The following is a 22,968-nucleotide window of genomic DNA, read 5'->3' as shown; positions in this document are numbered from 1 at the left end:
CAGCCCCATCCCATTCATGTCAAAGCTTCATTTGTCCCGACAGAAAGTTCTTACTTTGTGGTGTTCAGTAAAGGGAGCCCCAACCCCTCCTTCTGGTACCCTGCTGGTCTCCAATTTACATGGATTTTTCCATTCACTGTCATAGCTTTCAGTGAGGAGGGAAGACTGGGAACTGAGGCTCCGAAGGGGCACAGGAAACTGAGGGGGACTTCTGTCTCCGTCCCACCTCCCCCTGCCCCCCGGCCCCCCCCCCCGCCCCGCACACAGCCAAACTGCCGCATACAAGCCAGTTTCTGTCATCCACAAGGGAAATTCAAGGCCCCTGGTGACCAGATCCGTCTTGCTCAGTGGGCTTACATTTCTACCGACCCTGAGCAAGGGGAAGAGGAGTTACTCATCTTTCGCGTAGGTATATGCCCTGAAGAGCCAGCGCCCCCTGCGCCCTCTCCCGTCCGGGTCAGCCCCACTCACGGGACTCTGCAGGATCATGGTGACGCGCTTCTTCTGCTCCATTAGGTTGAAGTCCTGCCGCAGGTCTGCTGCCTGGTTGCGAAGACGCATGTACTCGGGGTCATCCTCTGAGAAGCGGTCAAAGTAAGGCTGCCCCTGCGGGGGCGGCGGCGAGGCAGCCTCAGGGACCGTCTCTTCGCTCATTTTCCCGGTGGGTTTGCAATCCGCTCCTGGAACCCTACAGAGAAGCAGAGAGGGTATGCAGTTGGTTGGTGCTCCCCATCGGGGTACCCGCTTCCCAGAGAACAGGACTGGGTTCGGTTGGATTCTCAGTGGGGTGCGGCTATTCCCAGGATAGTAGAGGCAGAGCCTGGGGAGGAGGGCAGGACGCCGGCAGCGGCCCCATATATCCATCTATAGGAGCGCTGCTGTGCCATGAGACTAAGCAAAAACATGGGTTCAGGTATCCACTCCCTTCCCCAACTAGCCAGCGCTTAAATGGTTCCACTTGGCTTGGAGTAGAGAGTTCCCCGAATGCAAACATGACCTGCAGACCTTGTTGAGCATTTCTGTGATGCACACCTATGTAGTGGTAAGCTACTTACTGGAAATTAGTACTTCATCTAAAATGGAAACCCTCTAAGAAGGCCCCTCAAAAATTATGGTGGAAATAGCTACTGCATGCTGGGCTTAATACCTAGGTGATGGGTTGACAGGCGCAGCAAACCACCGTGGCACACATTTACCTATGTATCAAACCTGCACATCCTGCACACGTACCCCAGAACTAAAAAGAAAAAAAGTTATGGTGGGAAATTCACAAAAGAACATTAGTATTAAACAGGGCCTACTGAGACTACTACTACAAGAGCATGGGAACTACTAACATGTGGGAAGCACTTCGCCCAGTGCTTTTCTTTACAACTTAAACTTCGCTCTGGCCCCTGGAAAGGAATTTATCGGTGAATCTGTTTCTGTGAAACTTGTCTTAATGCAGAATCAGATTCTCATTTCAAGTTTAAAAAGAGGTATGCAACTTTATTAATGGAAAATTATTTTCTCTTCAATCCCACTCAACTCACGTTGAGAAACAACAACTAAGGTTTGCAGGGTGCCGTGCTGCCCGGCTGCCAGATCCCCACATGCTGTGTGTAAACCTACTCCCCAGAGCACGGACGATGACAGCCTCTGGAGAGTCAAGCTGCGGGAAAGCCGTGGATTTTTTCTAATCAAGCATGCTTTTTAAAATGTGTGAATGATGAATGAAGAAATGTTTTCTGTTGCTATCTTGGAGCCCTTCTGAAGAGTAAGCCTGCAGTTCCGGGCTTCACTTCCCGGCTGTGGGAGTTTGGTCAAGCCCATCTCCCTTCCTGTGTCAGCACTGCAAGGCCTTTAAGTCAGTGCTCTGCCCCTTCAACACACAGGGTGGCCTTATAGAGCGTTGGCCTTCTCCCTGCTGGCCGATTCTCTTCTCAGCAGAAGGCAGCATGTACTTTGGCTGAACAATAATTAGCTTTTTAACATACATGTGGAGATACAAATAAAAGAGCATTACAAGGGACCAGGACACCTGGGTTCTCATCCATAACCTGCCACTCCCTTGCTTTACCTCCATGGGCTCCCATTCCATGAGGAGATGGCGTGCTCTCTTGTTCTTTGGGAGAAGGCTCCTGGCCTCCCGGGTCCTGATCTGCCCTTTGCCTGTGGCTGGCCGGTCCTGACTCCCTCCAGCCTTGCTCCAGCAGTCCTATTGGCCCCAGCCTACCCTTGATTCTGGTCAGAAACTCATTACAAAGGAGACTTTGCTGATGTCCAGTAAAGCATATTCTTGTTGTCCCTGAGCTGCCTGTAACCTCTTCTTCCATATTCTATCAGAACTCCACCCTCTACCCTTGCAATCTCTCTGGGTGGGGTGAGGGGAGAATGATGCCATAGATAAGCTTGGAGGACAGTGGGAGGCCATTCCATCAGCCCAGAATACACAGATGGTTTTTGTTGTTCTTGTTTGCATTCTTCCTTTAGGGAAAAGGCAAAAAGTTCATTCAAGGGAAGGCACATGGACAGAGTTCCTCAAGGATCAGCTGATGGCCTGAGCCCTCAGCCTAGAGCAGTGGTTCTCAACCTAGAGTGCACAATAGCATCACCTTGGGAACTTTAAAAACTATTGATACCAGATATTCTAATATAATTAGTCTGAGGTGTGACCTGGACATCAGGATTTTCAGAAGCTCCCTAATCCCTAATGAGCAGCCAGGGTTGAAATAGCTATAGTTTAGATGTTACTGGTTGCAACATGTAATGGAAGGTGTCCATTCCAGGTGTTGGCCATTTCTAGCCAGTTGGACATAAGATGGCACAAAACCTCACATGTCTGACTGCCACACCACAGGCCACTTCCCATAGCTGTCTTGGCCCCTCCTCTCATTCAAACCACCACCTCCCATGATACACTTGGCCTGGAACATGTTACATTAAGTTTGGCCTAAAGCTGCCTCCTTACATATTTTAAGTGTAGCCTAAGGGCTTTTCCACGTATAATAAACTGATGTGTAATAGACTGTAACCTACTCTTGTGACAAGTAGCTGAGTCTCAGCCAACCACAGCAGCTGAGTTTCCACCAATCACAGGTAGCCAACTATTCAAACACTGTTCCAATAAAGCAAACACAGAGCCGTAACCAATCCAGCCATGTCTGAACCAATCCAGCCATGTCTGTATCTCACTTCCATTTTCTGTAGGTCACTTTCCTTTTTCTGTCCATAAATGTATCCAATCATGTGGCAGTCTCAGAGGCACTCAGAAACCATTCTGGTTCTGAGGGCTCCCCAGTTCCTGAATCATGCTTTGCTCAAACTCTGTTAAGTTTAATTTGCCTAAAATTTTTCTCTTAACAGGCAGTGGGAGTGCTCCAAATGCCACCATGGCCCGCTTCTGCAAAGCTGCCAAACCAGGACCTATGATCTTAATCATTCCACTAGTTAGTCATCTTCTTATGAAAGCCCTTACCTGATTTCCCCCAACCAGCACCACACTTACCAGCAGTGTTGACAAAATATTTGGTAATAGGAGATGGAGATGAAGGGTTGGAGGTAGGGGAAGGGGTCTGCTGGGAGTGGCAGCCAAAAAAAAAAAAGATTCTGTAAAGAAAGATTTTGGAACAGATTTGGCAGGCTGCTAGAATAGTTGTTATACTTAGCAACATTTAAATCCAGACCCTTTCCTTTCATCTGAATGGAAAAAGAGTGATTGAGTCAGGGATGTTGCTGGTGGACTGAGCTCTAGACTAGAAGTCCAGGGACCCACAGTCTTGCCCCTATGTGTCACTCAGTAGCTGCATGGGCTTGGGCAAGTCATTGCCTCTCTCTGGGTCTCACTTTGCCCAGCTCTAAATGAGAAAATGAACCGAATAACCTCTGGGGTCCCTTCCAGCTCTGACACTATGATTTATCTGAGTTGGAGACAGATACATTCATGTAATAAAGGCAGAAGGATGGAGGATCTGGGTTTCCTGGAGCAAGAGACCTTCCTGCTTTCCCCCAGAGCCTCTCCCACAAGTCAGATGCCAATAGAGAAACATCAGAAAAGAACGCACATTGGCTTTGTGGATTCCAGTCAATCCCATGTGCATGGGGTTAGTTAAGAATATTTCACCTCTCTCATGCTCACACCCAACCTCATCCCTGGACCTTGAAGATAAGAAGGGATGACAAAGTCAAACATAATGGGACTGCATCGGAGCCACACAGACATGTGGCCCCCACCCAGATTCTTCTGGGCAGGCAGTACTGCAGAACAAAACTCTTCCAGAGACATCACCTCATCGAACCCCATTCCTTCTCTGTTTACTGACTCATCATAGTAAATTAATTCTCTCTGGCGCTTTCAAAGCCCTGAACCTTTGATGTTATTTTTAAAACAGCAACAAGCAACTCCCCTTCCCCAGCGAGTACACTGGATGTGAGCATAGGCATGTGAGCCCCCTGAGCTCCCTAGGACTCCAGGCTCCAAGCCAACTGAACTCTCAGCTTCTCTGGGACTGGGATCATTTTGGCCAGCACAGCCTTGTACTGAGCCTTCCTGGCATAAACCCTTTTTCATCCAGGCAGGAAAAGGTTGACCATCTCCCCTTCCCCATGGAGCGGTTCCATTTCCCAGCAACTGGTCTGTGAAGGCTGTGAAGTAGCTCTGCCCTCTCTGAAGTGCAAACAACCAAGAAGCTCCGGGCCTGATGGACAGGAGCTCACACCACTATGCCCCAGGGCCTGCCTTCCCTTCTTAGAGCCCAGCCCCAGAGGGTTGCTCCAGAGGTACTCCGATGGGGGTGGTGTAGGACATGGAAGCCCTGACTCCATCACCATCACAACAGGGGCCTGGGTCAAGCCTTTGGCTTTGTGAATCAGAGGCATCCTCTTGTGCTCCTTCCTTCTGTCTCCACAAAGTTATGTGCAGAATGGCTTAGCAATTAAAAGCAGAGACTCTGGAACAAGACCATCTGGGTTCAAATCTCAGCTGTGCCACTTATTATCTGTGTAATCCTGAGCTAGTTACTTAACTGCTCTGTGCCTCTGTTTCCCCACATATAAAATGGGGACTGTAGTAAATTAACTACCTTGAAAGGTACTTGTGAGGATTAGTGAACTTAAGGTATGTAGAGTATTTAAAACAGGGCTTGATACATATAGCAAGTGCTATTAACTATTTACTCTTATTATGTGTGATTTCAGGGCTTAAGTCATCTTAGCATTAGGAATTCAAGTAATGAGAGGCTTGTGATTCAATTATAAACAGGTGCACACTAAATAACTGTAATTATGTGTTTTAGTCTAAAAAACTAATTCAATCTTGAGCTATATTGACAAAAAGAAGAACATTCAGAAAAAGACTGAGAATGTCCAGTTTCCCAACCAGATAGTGGGAACAGGTCAACCTCGGTATCACAAAAAAGAAGCTAAGCAGGATGCTGGAGATCAGAGACCAGTGTGTGATGAGCCAGGTGTGATATAAGAAAGACTATATCTGGTCTTTGTCCCTGGTTCCTGGCACAGAGATTCAAAAACCTTTGGAATTCCTAAAATGCCCAAAAGACAGTAGGAATGTCTTTTGTTATTCATCACGAGCGCCTTTCAACTGAACCTGAGTTTATACTAATAAGGTGACGTATAATAGGCCCTTAGTTTCAAGGAAGTGTCTAGCCACCTCAGAAAATCCAAGCACATGATTAGAAGCCTGTAGCATCAGCTCCACCCCCACTGCCCCCCCACCCCACCACTTCCAAAGCAGGGAGAGGGGCTAGAGATTGAGTCCAGACAAGTGGCAAATGATTTAACCACTCATGCCTCTGTAACAAACGCCCCTTGATTTTTAAAAAAAATCTCTGGACTCCAAGGTGTTGGGGAACTTCCTGGTTGGTGAACACATTGATGTGCTGGGCAAGTGGTGTGCCTGGATTCCACAGGAGAGAGCACAGAAGCTCTGTACGCCTCACCTTACACCCTGACCTATGGATGCATCTCTTCCATGTGGGTGTTCCAGAGTTGGACCCTTTGAAATATGATTGCAAGTACCATGCTTTCGGTGAGTTCTGTGACTCATTCTAATGAATTATTGAACCTGAAGAGGGGTCACGGGAACTCCTAAATTTACAGCCAAGTCAGTTGGAAGTGTGGGTGACCTGGGGACCCCACTTGTGGCTGGTGCCTGAGGTGGGGATGGTCATATTCGTGACCTTGTCCTTTACCTTGTAGTAGTTAGCTTGTGTGCCCTTCAACTTGGGGTAGTGCATGTCAGAATTGAATTGAATTGTAGGACAGCCAGCTGATGACAGGGAATTGGTGACATAATATTACCAAGCAACTTTTTATTCATGATGTATTTTCGCCCCCAGGACCAATCTATGAGGTCGATATTATTGTTCCAGTTTTGCTTAAACAAAATAAAGATAGGCCGGGCGCAGTGGCTCATGTCTGTAATCCCAGCATTTTGGGAGGCCGAGGCAGGTGGATCATCTGAGGTCAGGAGTGGGAGACCAGCCTGGCCAACATGGTGAAACCCCATCTCTATTAAAAATACAAAAATTAACTGGGCGTGGTCATGTGCATCTGTAGTCCCAGCTACTCGGGAGGCTGAGGCAGGAGAACCTGGGAGGCAGAGGTTGCAATGAGCTGAGATCACACCACTGCACTCCAACCTAGGTGAAAGAGGGAGACCCTGTCTCAAAAAAAAAAAAAAGATAAAGATAAAGAAACTGAATCACAAAGTGATGAACAAACTTGCTCAAGGTCACACAGATAACAGTGGAGTCAGGATTTCAACCAGGTTTGTCTCTAGCCCCACATCCTGTACTTCTCCACTCCATCATTCTGCCCCAGAACATCTGCTGGGCTGCCATGTGGAAGAAGGATTAGGCTGGTTCTCTAGAACCTCAGAGGCCAGAACTAGGAAACCAGGTGGTTTTTACAGACAGGCAGATTGCAGCTGAGGGCACAGGGGAGAACTTCCTAAGGGCAGGAGCTGCTCAGTAATGGGAAGGTGGAACAGGCTGTCTTGTCAGGTGGGGAGTTGTCTCTGCTGGGAGTCAGAGTGAGCACAGGATGCTGTAAAGGGGCTTCTGTCTTTGCTGAGTCACAGGCAGGGGGAGGACTAGTGACTTCTAAGGTCCTTCAGGTTCTGTGGTAGGTCTTGAGTCAGCAGGATAAGGGGAGTTCATGGCAATGACCTGAGTGTCTGGAAGCTCATCCTCATGCAAAGGGCCTTGTCTGCACCTCATGTGATGGGCCCAACCAAAAAGTGTGCGTCACCCCCATCACCGCCAGAAACTGCTGCTTACTTACCGGGAGACTGGCCCAGCCCTGTCCAAGGCTCCTTCCGTTCAGTGTTCAGTCTGCACCCCCCAGTTCCACTCTCAAGGGTGCCGGCCACATCTACACAACCTCAAACATCCAGGTGGAAACTGCAACACACAAACACGACAAGTGTCAGGGCCTTGCCTGCACCACCATGACTCTTTACCTGATTTATAAGAGCTTCTGGGAAATTCCTTAAAATGAACTTGAAACGAATTTTTATTTTAAAAGCAAATTATGCCTTTAAAAAGGTAAAGAGGCCGGGTGCAGTAGCTCATGTCTGTAATCCCAGCACTTTGGGAGGCCAAGGTGGGGGGATCACGAGGTCAAGAGATCGGGACCATCCTGGCCAACATGGTGAAACCCCATTCTACCAAAAGTACAAAAATTAGTCGGGCATCGTGGTGGGTGCCTATACTCCCAGCTACTCAGGAGGCTGAGGCAGGAGAATTGCTTGAACCCGGGAGGTGGAGGTTGCAGTGAGCCGAGATCACGCCACTACACTCCAGCCTGGGGGACAGAGAGAGACTCTGTCTCAAAAAAAAAGGTAAAGAAAGCTGCATTATCTTTACAATTGGGATAAAAATTCCTTTTAAAGAAAAGAATTGGATAATCTCTTTGCTGAGTCCTGGCTGGCAAGGCCTCCAGGGACAGTAGTTGCGCTGGCCTAGTGGAGGGTGCAGAATGTGGAACTCCTGCACGAGCCCAGACGGGGTTGCTAGTTGCTGAGCTGGGAGGATCTCCATTCTTAAGACCCCCAAAACACTTCACTAACAGCTGCTAAACTCACAGATGCTAATGTGAGTGATGTTTGGATGCAGCCCAAGACGCAGAAGCAGCCTGAAGAATACTGCATCCCAGGAAAATGGGAGAGTTTTAGATTTGCACAGGCTGTCCATGGGTGAATTCAAGGCCATTTCACCTAGAGTTCGAGGGGAAGAAAGGCCCCAGCGAATACCTGCATAATAGATCCTAAAGTACTACTAAGGAGGAATATAAAGTTGTTAATACCTTACAAACTAGGGTGAGTTACTAGTCTAAAACTCCTAGGAATCAAGGTCTTCAAAGCATTAATTGTCAAAATGTTTAAAAATAAAGACAAGTGATGACAAGTGATCATTTTCCATTTTCACTTGGACATCCTGTTGTTCTGACCCAGAGCTGCTGGGGGCTGTCTCATCCAGGGCTGGCAGCATCCCTGACCACCCCCACCCTACTGCTGCCTGCCCATGGCTCTGGCTCACTGGCAGCTCAGGTCCATCCCTGACCCAGTGCTGTCCAGAGTGGAGCCATTCGGAGAGACTCGTCCCACCAATGAGGGACAAGGAAAACTCATCTTGGTAGGTACAATGTGCCTGTGGGAATCCAGGACACCTGCACACCCACTAAGGCTCAGCCTCCTCCTCAATCCAGCCAGGGGGCCTGGGGCTCAGTGTTTCAGTGCCTGGATGGTCCCTGAGCCCAGTCCTGATGCTCATGATTCTACTTAGGAACTTGTAAGTTGCTTCTAAGAGCGAGACTCTGCGCGCTGCACATCCAGTGCCGACTAAGGTCTTTCTCCCAAAGGTTCTATTTTTAACTAGAACAGGGTCCCAGCCACCACTTGATGCTGCCTCTCTCCAATGGTGGGGTTTGCTGATGTATCTCCACTGCCCTCCTTAAGGACCAATCTTGCAGCCTCAAGCACCAGCTTCCTCCCCTTCCCCAGAAGGTCTGAGGCTGCCCTGTGGCCATAACCTGCTAAGATTTGAATTTTCAGAATCTCAGCTATTTTTTGTGTTTACTAATAGAATTAATCCTTTGCCCCCAGAAGTAGCCTGCACCATTCCTGTAAGAAAGCAAACATTTATCCCCAACGTAAATATCCAGTGAACAAAATAATTCCCACCCCAACCCCCACTGCTGCTGAAATTCCCCATCAGAGCACATTCCTTGGGTTATGGTGTTATGCCCCTGATTAAAATGAAAATAGTCCTGAGAGGTATTTGAGGCAAGTGTATTATCTAGAAACCATTGTCCTGTGGCAATGAAACTGTCAAATCTCTGATCGTGGAGTTGGGCTGAGCAGGCAAGACAGGCACCAGATCAGCAAGCTTTAATGAGAGAAGGAAGAGAAAGAGGCCTAATGCCAGGGCTGCTCTAGTGAGGCCCCAGCTGCTGTCCTGGGGGAATTTAGATAATCCTGGCCAGACAGAACCCTCTGAGCCTGCTGAAGCTGCTGTACCAAGCACAGCATCACCCCTTGTGCAGCCTTCAGCTTCCCAGCACATGCTTTGAGAACCTAGCTCTCTCCAGCTTCCAGCCCCCACATCCCTCAGGCAGAGCGGAGATGCAAGGGACAGTGTGAGCCACGGTGCCCCATGTAGTGAAAACAGATGCCTGACATCCCCTGGGTGGTTCAGAGAGCACCAGAGGCACAGCCCCCTCAGAGCCACCGGCCCCCTGCTCTTGGTGTGCAATCACGCTGGGCTGTGAGGCAGCAGGAGTTAGGGCAGTGCATTCTAGTCCTTGTTGGCTGCTCTGGATTGTAAGCCCGGACATAAAACACTCAGGGAACTTTGCCTACTCCTGTGTCCTGCAGCCTCTTTAAAAGTCAACCTGCAAACGGACCATCACTCCTGCCCACCCCACACCACAGCCTCCCCCACCCCCTCCTCTCTGCCCCCTACCAACCAGGCATCCCACCATGGGATCCCACCTTGACTCCCTCAATTTGCCCTGCACATTTAATTGGTCACTAAGGTCTCTGGTTTTATGTCCTAAATATCTCTCCACCCACAGTGCCAGGCCCTGAATCATGCCTCCATCTCTCCATCCTTTAATGATCTCTGGCCCACAGTCTTTCCTGGCCCATGCCTGACACTGCCCTGCTAAAAATCCATCTCTGTCGCCAGGGGCAGTGTTCCTGAACTTTTTTTTGTTGTTGTTCTTTAAAGCCCTGCTTTTCCAACCAAAACCTAATCAAATTTAGCCTTTATTACCAAAATGGCAGGTATACTTTTCACATTTTCCAAATATAAAATGTTAAATCTGAACGGGCTTTGTCAAACCAAATGCACACCCCATGTTAACAATCCAAGCCCATTGATGCCCAGCTGGGAGCTGTGCATTTTTCCCTCTGCCCAGCCCCTTCTCCTTGAGGACAGCTACCCTGTAGGATGAGGCTGAGACTCAGATGACACCTCTACTCCCAGCCCCCTGACCTCTCTGCATTTGCCTCGCTCTCCAGGGGCTATTCCCAGGACCCAAGAGGCACAAAGCAGATTCTTGGTTGGGGCTGGAGTCTGCCAGGAACACCCTCCTCTCTTCACCTCCTCCCTGCAGCTCAGGTGTCCTCTCCTCTGGAAGCCTGTCCCCTACACCCCCGCCCTGGGCTCTCACATCACTTTTACTTGCCTCTTCCATTCCACTTGCAGCCCAGCAGCAACAATCTATTACCGTGAGCTCCTGGTAGGCGGCCTGTGTCTCTGCATTTCTCTATCCTCCCTGTTGCAATAAAGCCTGGTGCCAGTTAGGTGCTGAACAAATGTTAGTTGAAGGTAAATTGGGAAGAGCTGGGCCCGCTTAACAAAGCAGCCCTGTCCAGCCCTGAGGTCCCAGCAGCAAGTGAGGCCTGAGGGGAGCTCATGATACAGTGTGAGGAGACAGACCCTGAAGGCTAAGGTGCTGAGTGTTCATGGAGGAGTGCATGGCAGGTGCCTCAGTGCCCAGATCACCTCTTGTCTTGGTATATAACCCAGTGGCTGGCCCCTCAGCCACCCTTCTTGCCTAACTTGAGGCAGAACCCAGCAACAGATTGCAACTCTTACATTAACAAATCCGACATTAATTATGGAGAGAAGAGAAGAAGGTAATATTACATACCATACAACACACACAGCAACCCCTTTGGCTCTCCCATGTTCAGCCCTGCCCTCTCTCTCTCTCTCTCACCTCCTCCCTTGAGCACCCCCTCACCTCTCTTGCCTGGGACCCTCCTCTGTGCACAGAGGAGCCCAGGAGCTCCCTCTCAGCCTGGCCAGCTCACTTCCTCACACCTCTGCAGCCTCTCAGCAGGGTCCCTGCTTGGGATTCGCCCTGGTAGGATGGCAGCTGGAGACTACACATCATGAGACGCGCTTCCTGTCACCAAGCATCTTCTTCCCCGTCCCACTGAAGACCAAGTACATGTAACCACTGGAGTATGAAATCGCATTTCTATGGATCGTTCCTTGTGGCTATAAGAGAAACAAAGGTCTATAAGGGGAGTAACAGATGCCCGAGTTGTCTGACTTTTTGTTAAAATCAACTTAAGCTTCATGTGCCCTGAGCAGAGGCAGGCGCTGTCTCCTGCCACTTCAGTGGGGGAGTCTCCAGACAGGAAGAGACAGTCTGTGTGGCTCAGCACCCAGAGCTCAAAGTGGAAAGACGCAAGCTGCCACTTCCCAGGTGCTCCCCAACAGCCATGGCTATGGGTCTGTCAGCTGTCCTGGCCTCTGAAAGCCCCAGGCCCTGGTCCTACGGGTCAGCTCCCAACAAGGACAGTGTAGCATTTGTTCCAGGACTTAGGCTTGAAGTCAGAAGCCAGACTCACCGATCCCTGAATGAGACTCCCACAAGTGAGACAGGAGACGCTCAGGGCTGAGCTGCTGCTACTTTTGCAGAATAAATGAAGACGGTTGAATAAGGGACTGGACCACACCCTGCCTGATGTGTTCAGATAGAGAGAAAGCTCATGCCTCTGGCCAGTGGGATTATAGGGAAAGCTTATCATCATTTCTTCAAATACTTCTGAGTTTTACAAAGTTCTAAATTATGTATTAACTGCTGTGATCATTTAAGCCAAAAATAGTTGTAAAGAAGAAAGAAAGAGGCAGGACAGCGAGGGTAAAGTCTATGTCCATCTTAGTTGGAAGAATCCTTTAACCCCTTCACTGCTGCAGGCCCCGTAAGTTACTTATTTCTGGGCATCCCTGGTGCAAACATTCCTAGTGAAGTCCAGTGAATTTTAAAAGCCCTCCAGCAAACAGCCTCAAACCTAATAGTCGGTAGGCAATGTTTTTCTGTTCTTCTATCCAGGAATTAGACTGTTGGGGAATGAATGGACTGAGTATTCTTTCTTACAGACTTGGAATCATTCCCATACCCGCTAACTAAATCAACAGTTAATTTGTCAAGTATCTGTTGTTGCCCAGGAATGAGCAAGAACTGGAATTGATGTGAGAGGGAAGATGGCTGGGAGAAACGAGACATGGCCCTGCCTGCTAGAGGCCCACAGTCATGTTTGTATTCATGAAAAACATGCACGTAAATGAAACATGCACAGATACATGCACATATACGCAGATATGTAATTCACTATTAAGGCCAACACACTACAGGGCCCTGACAATGAACGCCGAGGTGATCAGAAATGAATGGGTTCAACGCTTTTTGGGAAGGGAGACTGGAAACCTTGGGTGCACATTATGAGGACCAAGGTCCTGAGTTAGATCCTGAAGAAAGACATTATTCCATCCACAAAAGCTGTGAAACTCCAATAAGTGCCCAGTGCTATGCCCAGCCCTGCAGTGAAGGACCCAGCATCCCGGTTTTTCGGGAGAGGAAATTGAGACTGCAGGAACCTGGGTGACTTGATTCAGGCTGCAGAGTTGGTGAACGACAGAGCTTGGGTTTGAACCCCTCTAGTTCCAGAGCCTGTTCTCCTTTTACTTCACCACACTTTCTGCCCCTCATTCAAACAAAGGTGAGCAGATGCCAGGGGCCTGGTAGGAAGTGGGGCGGGGAGGGGAATGGACATCAGCAAATGGCCAGAGCCCAAGTTCTATATTCCTGGTGGAAGCCCTGAGGACTTGGCCAGCACCAGAAAAGATGATTCTACTTCCTATTTCTGGCATGCAGGGCTCAGAACCAAGCTCTTTCCCAGCACAGCAATGGGGATTAGGAGGCAAGGGAGAGAGTAGGCACCTCTGGGACTCGCTCTGACAAAGTGAGCTGAGCTTTTAGGTATAGAAGATCCACTGGCCCCTCAAGAGGACAGATGGGCTGCAGTGGTGACAGCTGGTGGTGGGTCACCCACCTGCACTTCCAGGGCTGCCAGTCACTGCAGTGTGGGTACAGCCACCTATGAGACTTGCTTCATATGGACTCAATACAATCCTTCCACTAAAAGATCTGCCATGGGTCAGGACCTGGCTCGCCACTGGGGACACAAAGGGATGCAACTGCAATCCCATTTCTCAAAAGGCCCAGGACAGGGGCGTGGGGGGCGGCTCACAGAGAGATGATTACAATACTGGGGCACAGTGATCTGGTGGAGGTTCATGAAAGTGACCAGGGGGTCCTAACCTCGAGGCTCCAGCACTGGGCTTTAACTCACTCATCAGCAGCCTGTGCCACTGATCACAAAACCATGTGGACCTCATGCCTTCATGAAAGTAAAGAAAGGGTTGTTGGGAAAGCCCTGGTGATGCAGAGACAGTGCTGAGCTAGCAGGATGGCTGGGCTCAGTCTTCCCATACTCAGTGCCTTCAGTAAAAAGGTCGAACTGGGAGACTATGCAGATAAAAGCCCATCAAAAAGGCTGTCTAATTGAGCTGACTGTCCTGATTTACTGTTGCACCTCAGGCTGTCCTGGAATCCAGTCACAGATACTTTTAAGCAGTCACCTTGCCTGCCTTTTGCCTTCAGGCAACTCAGTGGAGCTATATTTTGAAAAGTTTCACCTCAATCAAATTCAAACATGAAACAGTTGATTCTGCTCCTTGGCCCAATCTGAGAGCACCTGTCCTTCAATAGGAAGGTAAAGTGTAACTCATTGGATCATGTGACAGGATTGTCTTGTCCCCATCCCCAACCACCCCCCGTCAAGAAATCCAGGAAACAGCTATCGGGTATGTATCCTTTTTTGTCTAATAGAATAAGCCATATCCTAAGCCATAAGAGGTGGGAATAAATGCTCATTTGGCACATTAAGGTTGAAGTTGTTTTGTGGGTTCTTTTTATTGGGCATTTCCCCCCACTGTTTGGGCAAGAGAAAATAGGAACATTTTGCATCTAAACTGGAGGGTAATCCTGCACTATCTCTCCCCTCTCCAGACTGGGGAAGCTGTGAACATTCAAAACTGAAATGAGACTTGGGAGTGCTGGTGTGGAGGAGGGGAAGGAGGAAAGTTAGTAGGCCCAGAGAGAGGAGATGGTGGGAAGCAGAGGGAGTATGTTAAGGGTAGGAGGTCAAAAGGCTCACATGGGGAACTGCTGGCCTCTGGAACATCCATGTGGAGACATCTCAAAAGCCTGAGCAGTGAGGCTCAGGCCATGACAGGGTGTTAAGAATAGGATGGCAAAAATAGGAGAGATGTTGACTGTCCATTCCTAGGATAGCGAAAATAGGAGAGATGTTGTTTGACTGTTCACTCCTCTCTCTGATGATTCTGTATTCTAAGTGTCTCCTGCAGGATCACCAGTTATCCATATGTTGGATCTCTGTTCTCTAAATCTATTGTTATCGTCTCACTGATTCTGTTGTTGACATTTTCCTTACATTCTGACAGTTTGTCAGTATTTTCCACTTCACTTATTGGATTTTATTATGGGGATATTAAGGAAAGAGCTATTTCACCTTCTGTATATTTCTGTGTGTATGTTTGCGTATCCATGTGTCAGAGACAATGCTATGTGCTCCCCAAACCCATTTCCTCTTCTTCCTGGGAGCCCATGTTTCCCAGCCCCGCTTCTGTCTGGACAGGACCCTAGGGAATGTAAGCCAGTGGAAAGTAAGCAGAAATAATGTCATCCCCAGCAGCCAAGCCAAGGCAATTAAGAGCAGAGATGCCTTCTCCACTCCCTTACTCCTCCCTTGCCTCCCTGCTGGAGGCAGAGGATGCAGTGGAAACTTCCAGGCTCTAGGAAATGACGCAGCCACCAAATGGAAGAAAACGGGAAGTCACTGCAAGCAGCCCACTGAGCATCTATTTGATTGGAGTTTCTGAGGCTGTTGTTATGGCAGGTCACCTACCCTGAAAAACACATTCCCACCTGCCTTTAGGTCAGAATAGTCTTATTCTAGTGTCTCCTGCAGGATCACCAGTTATCCATATGTTGGATCTCTGCTCTCTAAATCTATTGTTATCGTCTCACTGATTCTGTTGTTGAAATTTTCCTTACATTCTGACGGTCTGTCGGTATTTCCCACTTCACTGATTTTAATTCAGCAAAATTCATGTGGATTTTAATGCTGATATTAAACATTTTATCATTTTGCATACTATCCTTACTTTATCTCCATTTTCACCTCAAATCTTTCATCTTAGTCTATTCTCCCCCCATGACTCTATTTCTTAGAAACCATGTCTTTTTGAGCCATATATACTAAGGATACCAGCTTTCTAACATTCTTCTGGTTCCTATAGCAGGTTATTATAAGAGGTAAATGCTCCTTTTGAGTCCTCCAGATAATTTATCTTCCCCTGAAATGTATTTTCTCAAGATATTTCTAATTGTTTTCCTTTATTCTCAAATAAGGTGAAATCAAGTCCCCTAAGATACAACCTTCAGGGAAAATAGCTTCTGGCAAAATGTGATGAGAAAGCCACATGTTTTCTGGAAATCAAGTGTGATGCACACATAATTAATAGTGACTTTTAATATGTCCAGGCAATTTCTGTACTAACATGAACAAAGAAATTACCTTAATGATTAGTCCAATTAAAATTAGAGATACAAAAGGACAATTATCAAGGAAACCAGCCCATTCCCACATGCAGATTTTTTAAATGGGTAGTCCATTTAGAGAAAACTTAAAATTCAATCAAACTCATTTCTGGATGGTGGAGTGATTGGTGACTAACATCAGACTCAAGGAAATAAATACTTAGGTGAGCCCACAAATCTTAAAATATGACCCCCTGCTTTGCAATTTCCTGTCATGCCATAAAACTATTAATAAGATAGAGGAAGGAGGGAATGAAAAATAAACATCATGATAGCAATTTAATAACAGGACTATCAGATCCTGGAGACCCAGGCCAGCCTCACTTCTAGGACATCTCCTGCTTAAAGGAATGGCATGGGAGGTGAGTCACACAGATGAGCATAAAGAACACCTTTCTTTGATGTAGGTCTCAGAAGTGAAGGCTGAGAGATCGAAGCCCAGGTGTTGATTTGATAGAGGGGTAAAAATAAAATGAGCATTGGCATGACTGTATTCTTCAATTATAAGACATCCTTGATTGATTGGCACACCAATTATTTTAAATATTACTGAGAAAGAAAAAAAAACATTGCTAACTATAATTATAAGTCATCATTGATTGGGGGACACATCCCAACTTCAAAGATGTTGAAATGTGGGGGAAAATGTGTGTCTTAGAATCAATGAAGTAAGGAACTCAACTTAGAAACTGGTGTCACTACTTTGGGACTGCCTTTTACATGGTGGATGGCATATCATCTACTGGGTCAGGGAGCTGAAGGATGAGACAAGAGAAACAGGCCATGAGGGCCTTGGGAGAGCCCCTTGACACGTGGATTCAGGGCTTATCAGTAGACCAGATTTGTTGGCTGTCAATCCATGCTTCTGCCCAGTACAGTGTCCTGAGAGCTACGACAAGGCACTGATGTGCATGGCCCCCAAACAGGTTTTCACTCAGTGTATATCTCAGTACATCTGCTGAGGAAGCATCTTCTTCTACTGTGAAATAAGAGCTTAATGTCATAAGGCAAGACCAGACTAAGATGAGAGGCAACAAGATGAGATAAAAATGGCAATTGACCCACCACCTATATTTCTGATTAGGCTCAGTCCATGAAAACCACAAGGGCTTTTGTTCTCCAGAGGGACATAGCACATAGTAGGTGCTCGATCAATGCTAGTTCCCATCCCCTATATTCTCTCTACAAGAACATTCCCAAATCTGCCATTTGATTCTGCCCTGTGTTTTTCCAAAGTTGGGAGTAGAGAGAAAATTAAGAACTATGGTGGGGAGGGGGTAAATAACTCCATAGAGGCCCCAAACTATTTCTCTACATGAAGGACCCAGGGAATTGGTTCCACCATATAGCACCATGGCTACAAATCCAGGCTCTGAATGGCACGAAGGGCCTAGGAATGAATCCCAGCTCTGCCTGTTTCTAGTTCTGTGACCTTGAACAAGTTGCTTAATTTTTCTAAACCCCAGGTTCTTTGTCCAATGTGGAGAAGAACAGTCCCTCCTCAGAGGATTATATAAGATAATATATGAAAGCACAGGCTTTGCACAGGGTCTGACAAATACTAAGGACTCCATAAATGTTAGGTGCTACTCTTAACACTGCAACAACTGAATTTTTTTTTTTCTTTATCACAGTCTGGATTTTATCTAGTCAGCAAGCACACATCTGGGCTGACTGCTCCATCAAATGTTCTCAAGGGAACATCAACGAATCTGAAACGAGCTGAATAAAATCAGGCAGGTTATGTCTGCTGCTGAATTTCTGCACTACAAGACATAGGTAGATTTTTAGCTGATACGCACTCTAAATGGTGGGCTCTGCTTTTCCATCTGAGCAGGTAATCTGCAGCCCACGGTGTTGGTGACAACACTGCTTGCATGCCTGGTGAGAATGTCTGGACTGGGTTACAGGTTTTTTCAGCTAATTCCCTGACCCCCTTGACACAGCCATTAATTACAAGCACAAAATGCTGTGCCCAGCCGTCTCCTGACACACTTGCACCTCAGGAGGATCTTCTTTGAGCTTGGAACTCAAAGAATGGGGTCAGATTTTTGGCCTGGAGGGAAAAAAATGGCAAAGGGCTACAAACAAAGGCCAAAAATCATGAATGGTATAAGGAGGGTAAATGCAAGGGGAGACCCCACCTCTCACCACTTAAGGCATTTCAAGCACATTCAATGAGGATTCATATACTGGTTAGCAAACAAATGGAATATATTAGCCCAAGGCAGCGTATGGACCAAAAGTGCCCAGTGATGAGGCCACAGTGAATATCCACCTAAAGACCTCCTTGCATGATGTACACATGGCATAGGCCTTAAAAGCTGTCTTGTGGAAACATGTACCTTCGTGGTATTAAATGAAAAAGGTGTTGGGGTGGACTCAATATACATACTTTCAAGTGCCTTCTCTGTCCAAGCACTGTGCCAGGCACTGTTCTGCCATGCGCCTGTCATTCCAGGGCCCACCCCATGCTGTGGAATGAGGGCCTCAGCAGCTGTGCTGCCTTGGGTGAGCCCCTCCACCACTGTGTGCTCATTTCTAAATGGCGGCCATTGCAGTACCTCTGCCATAAAAATGTTCCCCCTGCATTTCTGGGTAGCCTCTTCATGAGGGCTTCAGAACTTGGCTCAGCTGCCAGCTTCCTAATGAAGCAGTGCACCTGCCCAGGGCAGGTATGTCTCTACCCTCACCTAGCCCCACACTGCTCCCCCACACATACCATGCATGTGGGTTTTCTGGAGCTCAGGCCAGGTTGCATGGCTCCCTGGGCTGCTCCCCCAAGCTCCCCACAAGGAGGCCTGCTGTCATCTCTCTTGTGGCTTTTGGCCCCCCTGCCAGGCTCTCTGCTTTTGCTTTGGGGTCTCCTTGACTTGGGCCCCCCTCAAGGCTGCAGGACTCAGGGTTGCTGCCGGCCACAGCCGTGCTTGTGCTCCTCTGACAGAAGCGAGGCACTGTACTAGGTGCCAGCCACTCAGTGGTGAGGGAGATGTGCTCTACATCCTCCACGTGCCAACAGCTGGGGGGCCCCAAACTTTATGCAGTGTTGGGTGTGGACAGGACAGACGTCCACACTGTATCTTGGCTTTCTTTGTGCCCAAGTCTCTCCAGAAAGTGGAACAAAGTCCTCTGATGTCATCTCTCTCCTCTATTGCCTCTTCTTTCTGTTGGGAAGATAACCTTTTAAACCCTTTGTAATCTCAGAAGCATTATCCCATAAGGGTGAAGAACAAAGACGGTGCAGTCTGCCTAGTTTATATCTTGGGTGTACTTTCACAAGCTGCAAGCGTTACTGAACCACCCTGTACCTCAGTTTCCTCATCTGTAAAGTAGAGTGGTAATTATGGTAGCCACCCCAAGGGGCTGTTGCAATTAAATGGGTTCATCCATGTAAAACACTTAGGATAATGCCTGTCACAGAAGAAGCATTCAATAATGCTGGTCTTATCTGACAGTTTACAGTCAGTGTGGGTAAATCAGAAAACTCGGTTGCACTAGCTGAAGAAGGTGAGTACAAGTGAGGACCTGGGAAGAATGTTGCCTGGGAATGTTCCAAGGGAATCTGTATTGGGTTGAATATTCCTCCCCAACTCCCTGCCAAAAATATATATGTGTGTGTGTGTTCTAACTCCCAGACCCTGTGAATGTGATCTTATTTAGAAAATGGATCTTCACAGACATAATAAAGTTAAGCATCTGAAGATGAAATCATCCTGGATCATCCAGGTAAGCCCTAAATCCCTTCACAAGTATCCTTATAAGACACAGACACAGAGGAGATGGCCATGTGAAGATGGAGGTAGAGAATGGAGTGAGGCAGCCACAAGCCAAGGAACACCAGGAGCCATCAGAAGCTGGGAGAGGCATGGAAAGATTCTCCCCCAGAACTTCTGGATGGAGCACAGCCCTGCTGACACCATAATTTTGGACTTCTGGCCTCCAAAACTGTCATGGCGCTTCTCCAACCACGATGTACATGCAAACCACCTGAGGATTTTGCTAACCTGCAGACTCGGATTCAGCAGGTCTGGGATGAGGGCTGAGAGTTTGCATGTCTCAAAGGCCCCCAGTGATGCCCATGTTGCTGGTCCACAAACCACACTTTGAGTAGCAAGGTTTAAGAATGTATTGTCATCAGCAGTACCATGATGACAAACGAAACCACTGGAAACAAAGGGGCAGAGGTTGTAGATCCAGTGAGCCACAACAATGCTGGGCCCCTGTGACAGCATATGAGAGCCCAGCTTTCAGCTGCGGGATAAAGAGCAGAAGCAAGCCATTGACCTTTAGTGGCATTTGTCCCTGGGCTCAATCAATGCTTCTGAATTGAATAGCAGCTCACCCGGGCAATGCTAATGGGTTTTGACTGCTCTAGTTCATCACTCCCTAACAGGGTCAACCAAGAAGTAGTCGCATCCTTTTTGCTAGGGCGGGGGAAAAAGGTTTTATGATCCCTGCCTTATGGAGGACCCAGAATAATTCCTGGGAGAATGGAAATGTTGGTGACAGAATTCCAGTTTCCTAATTTCAATGAACTTGATGGAAATGTATAAATCAAGACTTTTGTGTTAATGCTTTTATGGGCAAAAAACACTTGATCCAAAAAGAAGACAAGAGCTCACCTCTAATGTAGCTTGTGCTCTTCTGTGACTGGGTACTGAGACGCTCATTTTGGTAGACAAGAGAGGAGAGGCCCCTGGCATGCATGCCCCAGGATGGGGGAGGTAGCTTTACCCACTAAAAAAGCCTACGTCAACAACATTTTAAAAAAGCTGGTCTACCAAACCCAACACAGGAATCGGTAGGAGATACAGACAGCCCTTAGCCTACATTCTCACTGGATTCTCCCACTGCTCTCTCTCCAGCCCCCACCCCACAATGCATCCCACACACAGGGTTATATTTCAAAATGCTCCAGAAAAACCATCTGTGACTTCTTGTGGTCCACAGCCAAATGGTCACAAAGCTTTATACCACGTACAGGCTCTGATCAACCGGTAGTGGCTACCTTTGAAGGGCTTCAGTCCTTCTTCACTCCGTGGGAAGAATGCTAGGATTGATTTCCAGTGTCTGCCATAGACTCAGAGCAGGAAGACTGGGACCCTGCCGTTTCTTTCAGGACAATAGGATAAAGTTATCTCATGGCTTTCAAGCTCCTTGGGCTACCATTAAATCATCTCCCACTCTTTTACATGAAATGCTCACTCCAGACAAAGCCCACACCAGCCCAACACTCCCCAATATGTGATAACACTCCCCTTTGTGGCTGGGGTCCAGCAGAACTTTCCCCTTCCTCATCCATCCCTCCAATCCCCAACGCCTAATTCCCTCTCCCTCTCCTGGGCTCTAGTGCCTCCCATTTATCACTAAACTGCCTTCTTTTCCTGCTATTACTCATCTCTGTAGATGAGTCAGGACAAAAATGACTCCTGTATGAGTATTCCCAGATTTTCCACTCCCTCAGACCCTTTTCTTCCCTGAACTCCCAGAAAAGCCTGCCTTGACTCACTGGCTCCTTGGATCTTTAGAATGCAGAATTGGCCAGGTGTGGTGGCTCATGCCTATAATCCCCGCACTTTGGGACGCTGAGGCGGGCAGATCACTTGCAGTCAGGAGTTCGAGACCAGCCTGGCCAACATGGTGAAACCCTGTCTACTAAAATATACAAAAGTTAGCTGGGCGTGGTGATGCACGCCTGTAATCCCAGCTACTCGGGAGGCTGAAGCAGGAGAATTGCTTGAACCCAGGAGGTGGAGGTTGCAGCAAGCCGAGATCGTGCCACTGTACTCCAGCCTGGGCGACAGAGGGAGACTCTGTCTCTATAGAATGCAGAATTGCCAGGCAAGGGAGACAGGATAAGAACAGGAGGATGGGACCTTCGAGGACGTCCGTGGATTTGTAGGGGCCTTTTGCTGAGAGAGGAGAAGCTTTGTGAGGTTCAAGGGCAAGGGCATAGCAGAGAAAAGCGAATTCAGAAGAAACACTGCTGTGCTCTGCATTCTTCCCATGTCATATTCAAGAAAGGCAAGTAAATGCCTGGAGCTTCTGCTGGTCACTCTTGTCTGTCCCTGAGGCCACTGCAGTGCCCTCTGTCTGGACCTCATAGGGCATGGCCTGTATGTGCTCTCTTTCCCAGTGCCTTAAAGGGCCATTTCCAGTATCTGTCTGCCAGGGTTTCTGGGCTGGGCTCTAGTGTGACAGAGTCGAGATGGCCCTTAGCATATACCCGACTCCCTCGCTTTACAGATAAAGAGCCTGAAGCCCACAGTGGGGGTCAGTCTGCACCTCAAATTTCACCACGGCTGAGACACATGTGTGAGGAGTCAGTCCTGGGCTGATGTCAGAGTGTGCCTGCCAATACCACTTGTCCTCCTTTGAGAAGAGGTGCATTAGGTGAGTGGATACCAAATCAATCCAGTTTGACAGGTATTGATTGAAGACACTCTCTGAAAAGGTATTGTGTGTGAAAATACATTAAACGTTCTAGAAAAACATGCTATGGATATTGCCCTTTTGTGAGTTAGTTTATGATGGGATATATACTTTTTGCACAGACAGTAACCATCCCCGCTCATGGGAGAAGCCCTTTGATGTCTGTGCCTTTGGGTCTGGCTTCGTGTGTCCCTTTCCACCCACAGGCATAAACCCTCTTCTAACTCCTCCTTCTCATCCTCCTCCTACCCACACACAGACACGTTCCTTGAGGACTTGCCTTGTTTTACTCCCACACAGGCAAGTCCAGTGCAGAAAAGTCACCTTGGCAATGTTTATTTTTGATGGTGGGGAAGTAGGGAAGCCTCATGAAGATCACTCGGGCCTGTCGGCATGGTTTTCCACTGGCATACTCTCAAAGATACGCTGAGCTTCCAGCTCTCATTGAATGTCAGAGTTACAGAGACTTTGAAGGCAGCCTGGGCTGGGCCTTCACTGGCCTACCCATTCCTCAGCCTTTCCTGCTGACCCCTGCAGGCTCCCATGGCAGCT

General features: G+C 48.0%; 1 protein-coding gene across 2 annotated transcripts in view; it reads right to left on the bottom strand.

Moving 5' to 3' along the window:
* ADD2 (adducin 2) overlaps positions 1–22,968 on the bottom strand; it is a 111,948-nt gene that overhangs the window by 49,005 nt on the left and 39,975 nt on the right. The window contains exons 2-3 of one of the 2 annotated variants that reach the window (XM_005575647.5): positions 7,282–7,400; positions 472–688 (exon numbers count right to left, since the gene is read on the bottom strand). In XM_005575647.5, the coding sequence (XP_005575704.3) occupies positions 472–654 (183 nt within the window). In that variant the 5' untranslated portion in view covers positions 655–688; positions 7,282–7,400. The remainder of the gene's footprint in view (positions 1–471; positions 689–7,281; positions 7,401–22,968) is intronic. The other variant, XM_065526982.2, reaches the window with a different exon arrangement.

This window comes from Macaca fascicularis, chromosome 13 (assembly GCF_037993035.2).
Source record: "Macaca fascicularis isolate 582-1 chromosome 13, T2T-MFA8v1.1".
Classification (NCBI taxonomy): Eukaryota; Metazoa; Chordata; class Mammalia; order Primates; family Cercopithecidae; genus Macaca; species Macaca fascicularis.
Note: the sequence above shows the minus strand (reverse complement) of the source record. Positions and strands in the feature narration are given on the sequence as shown.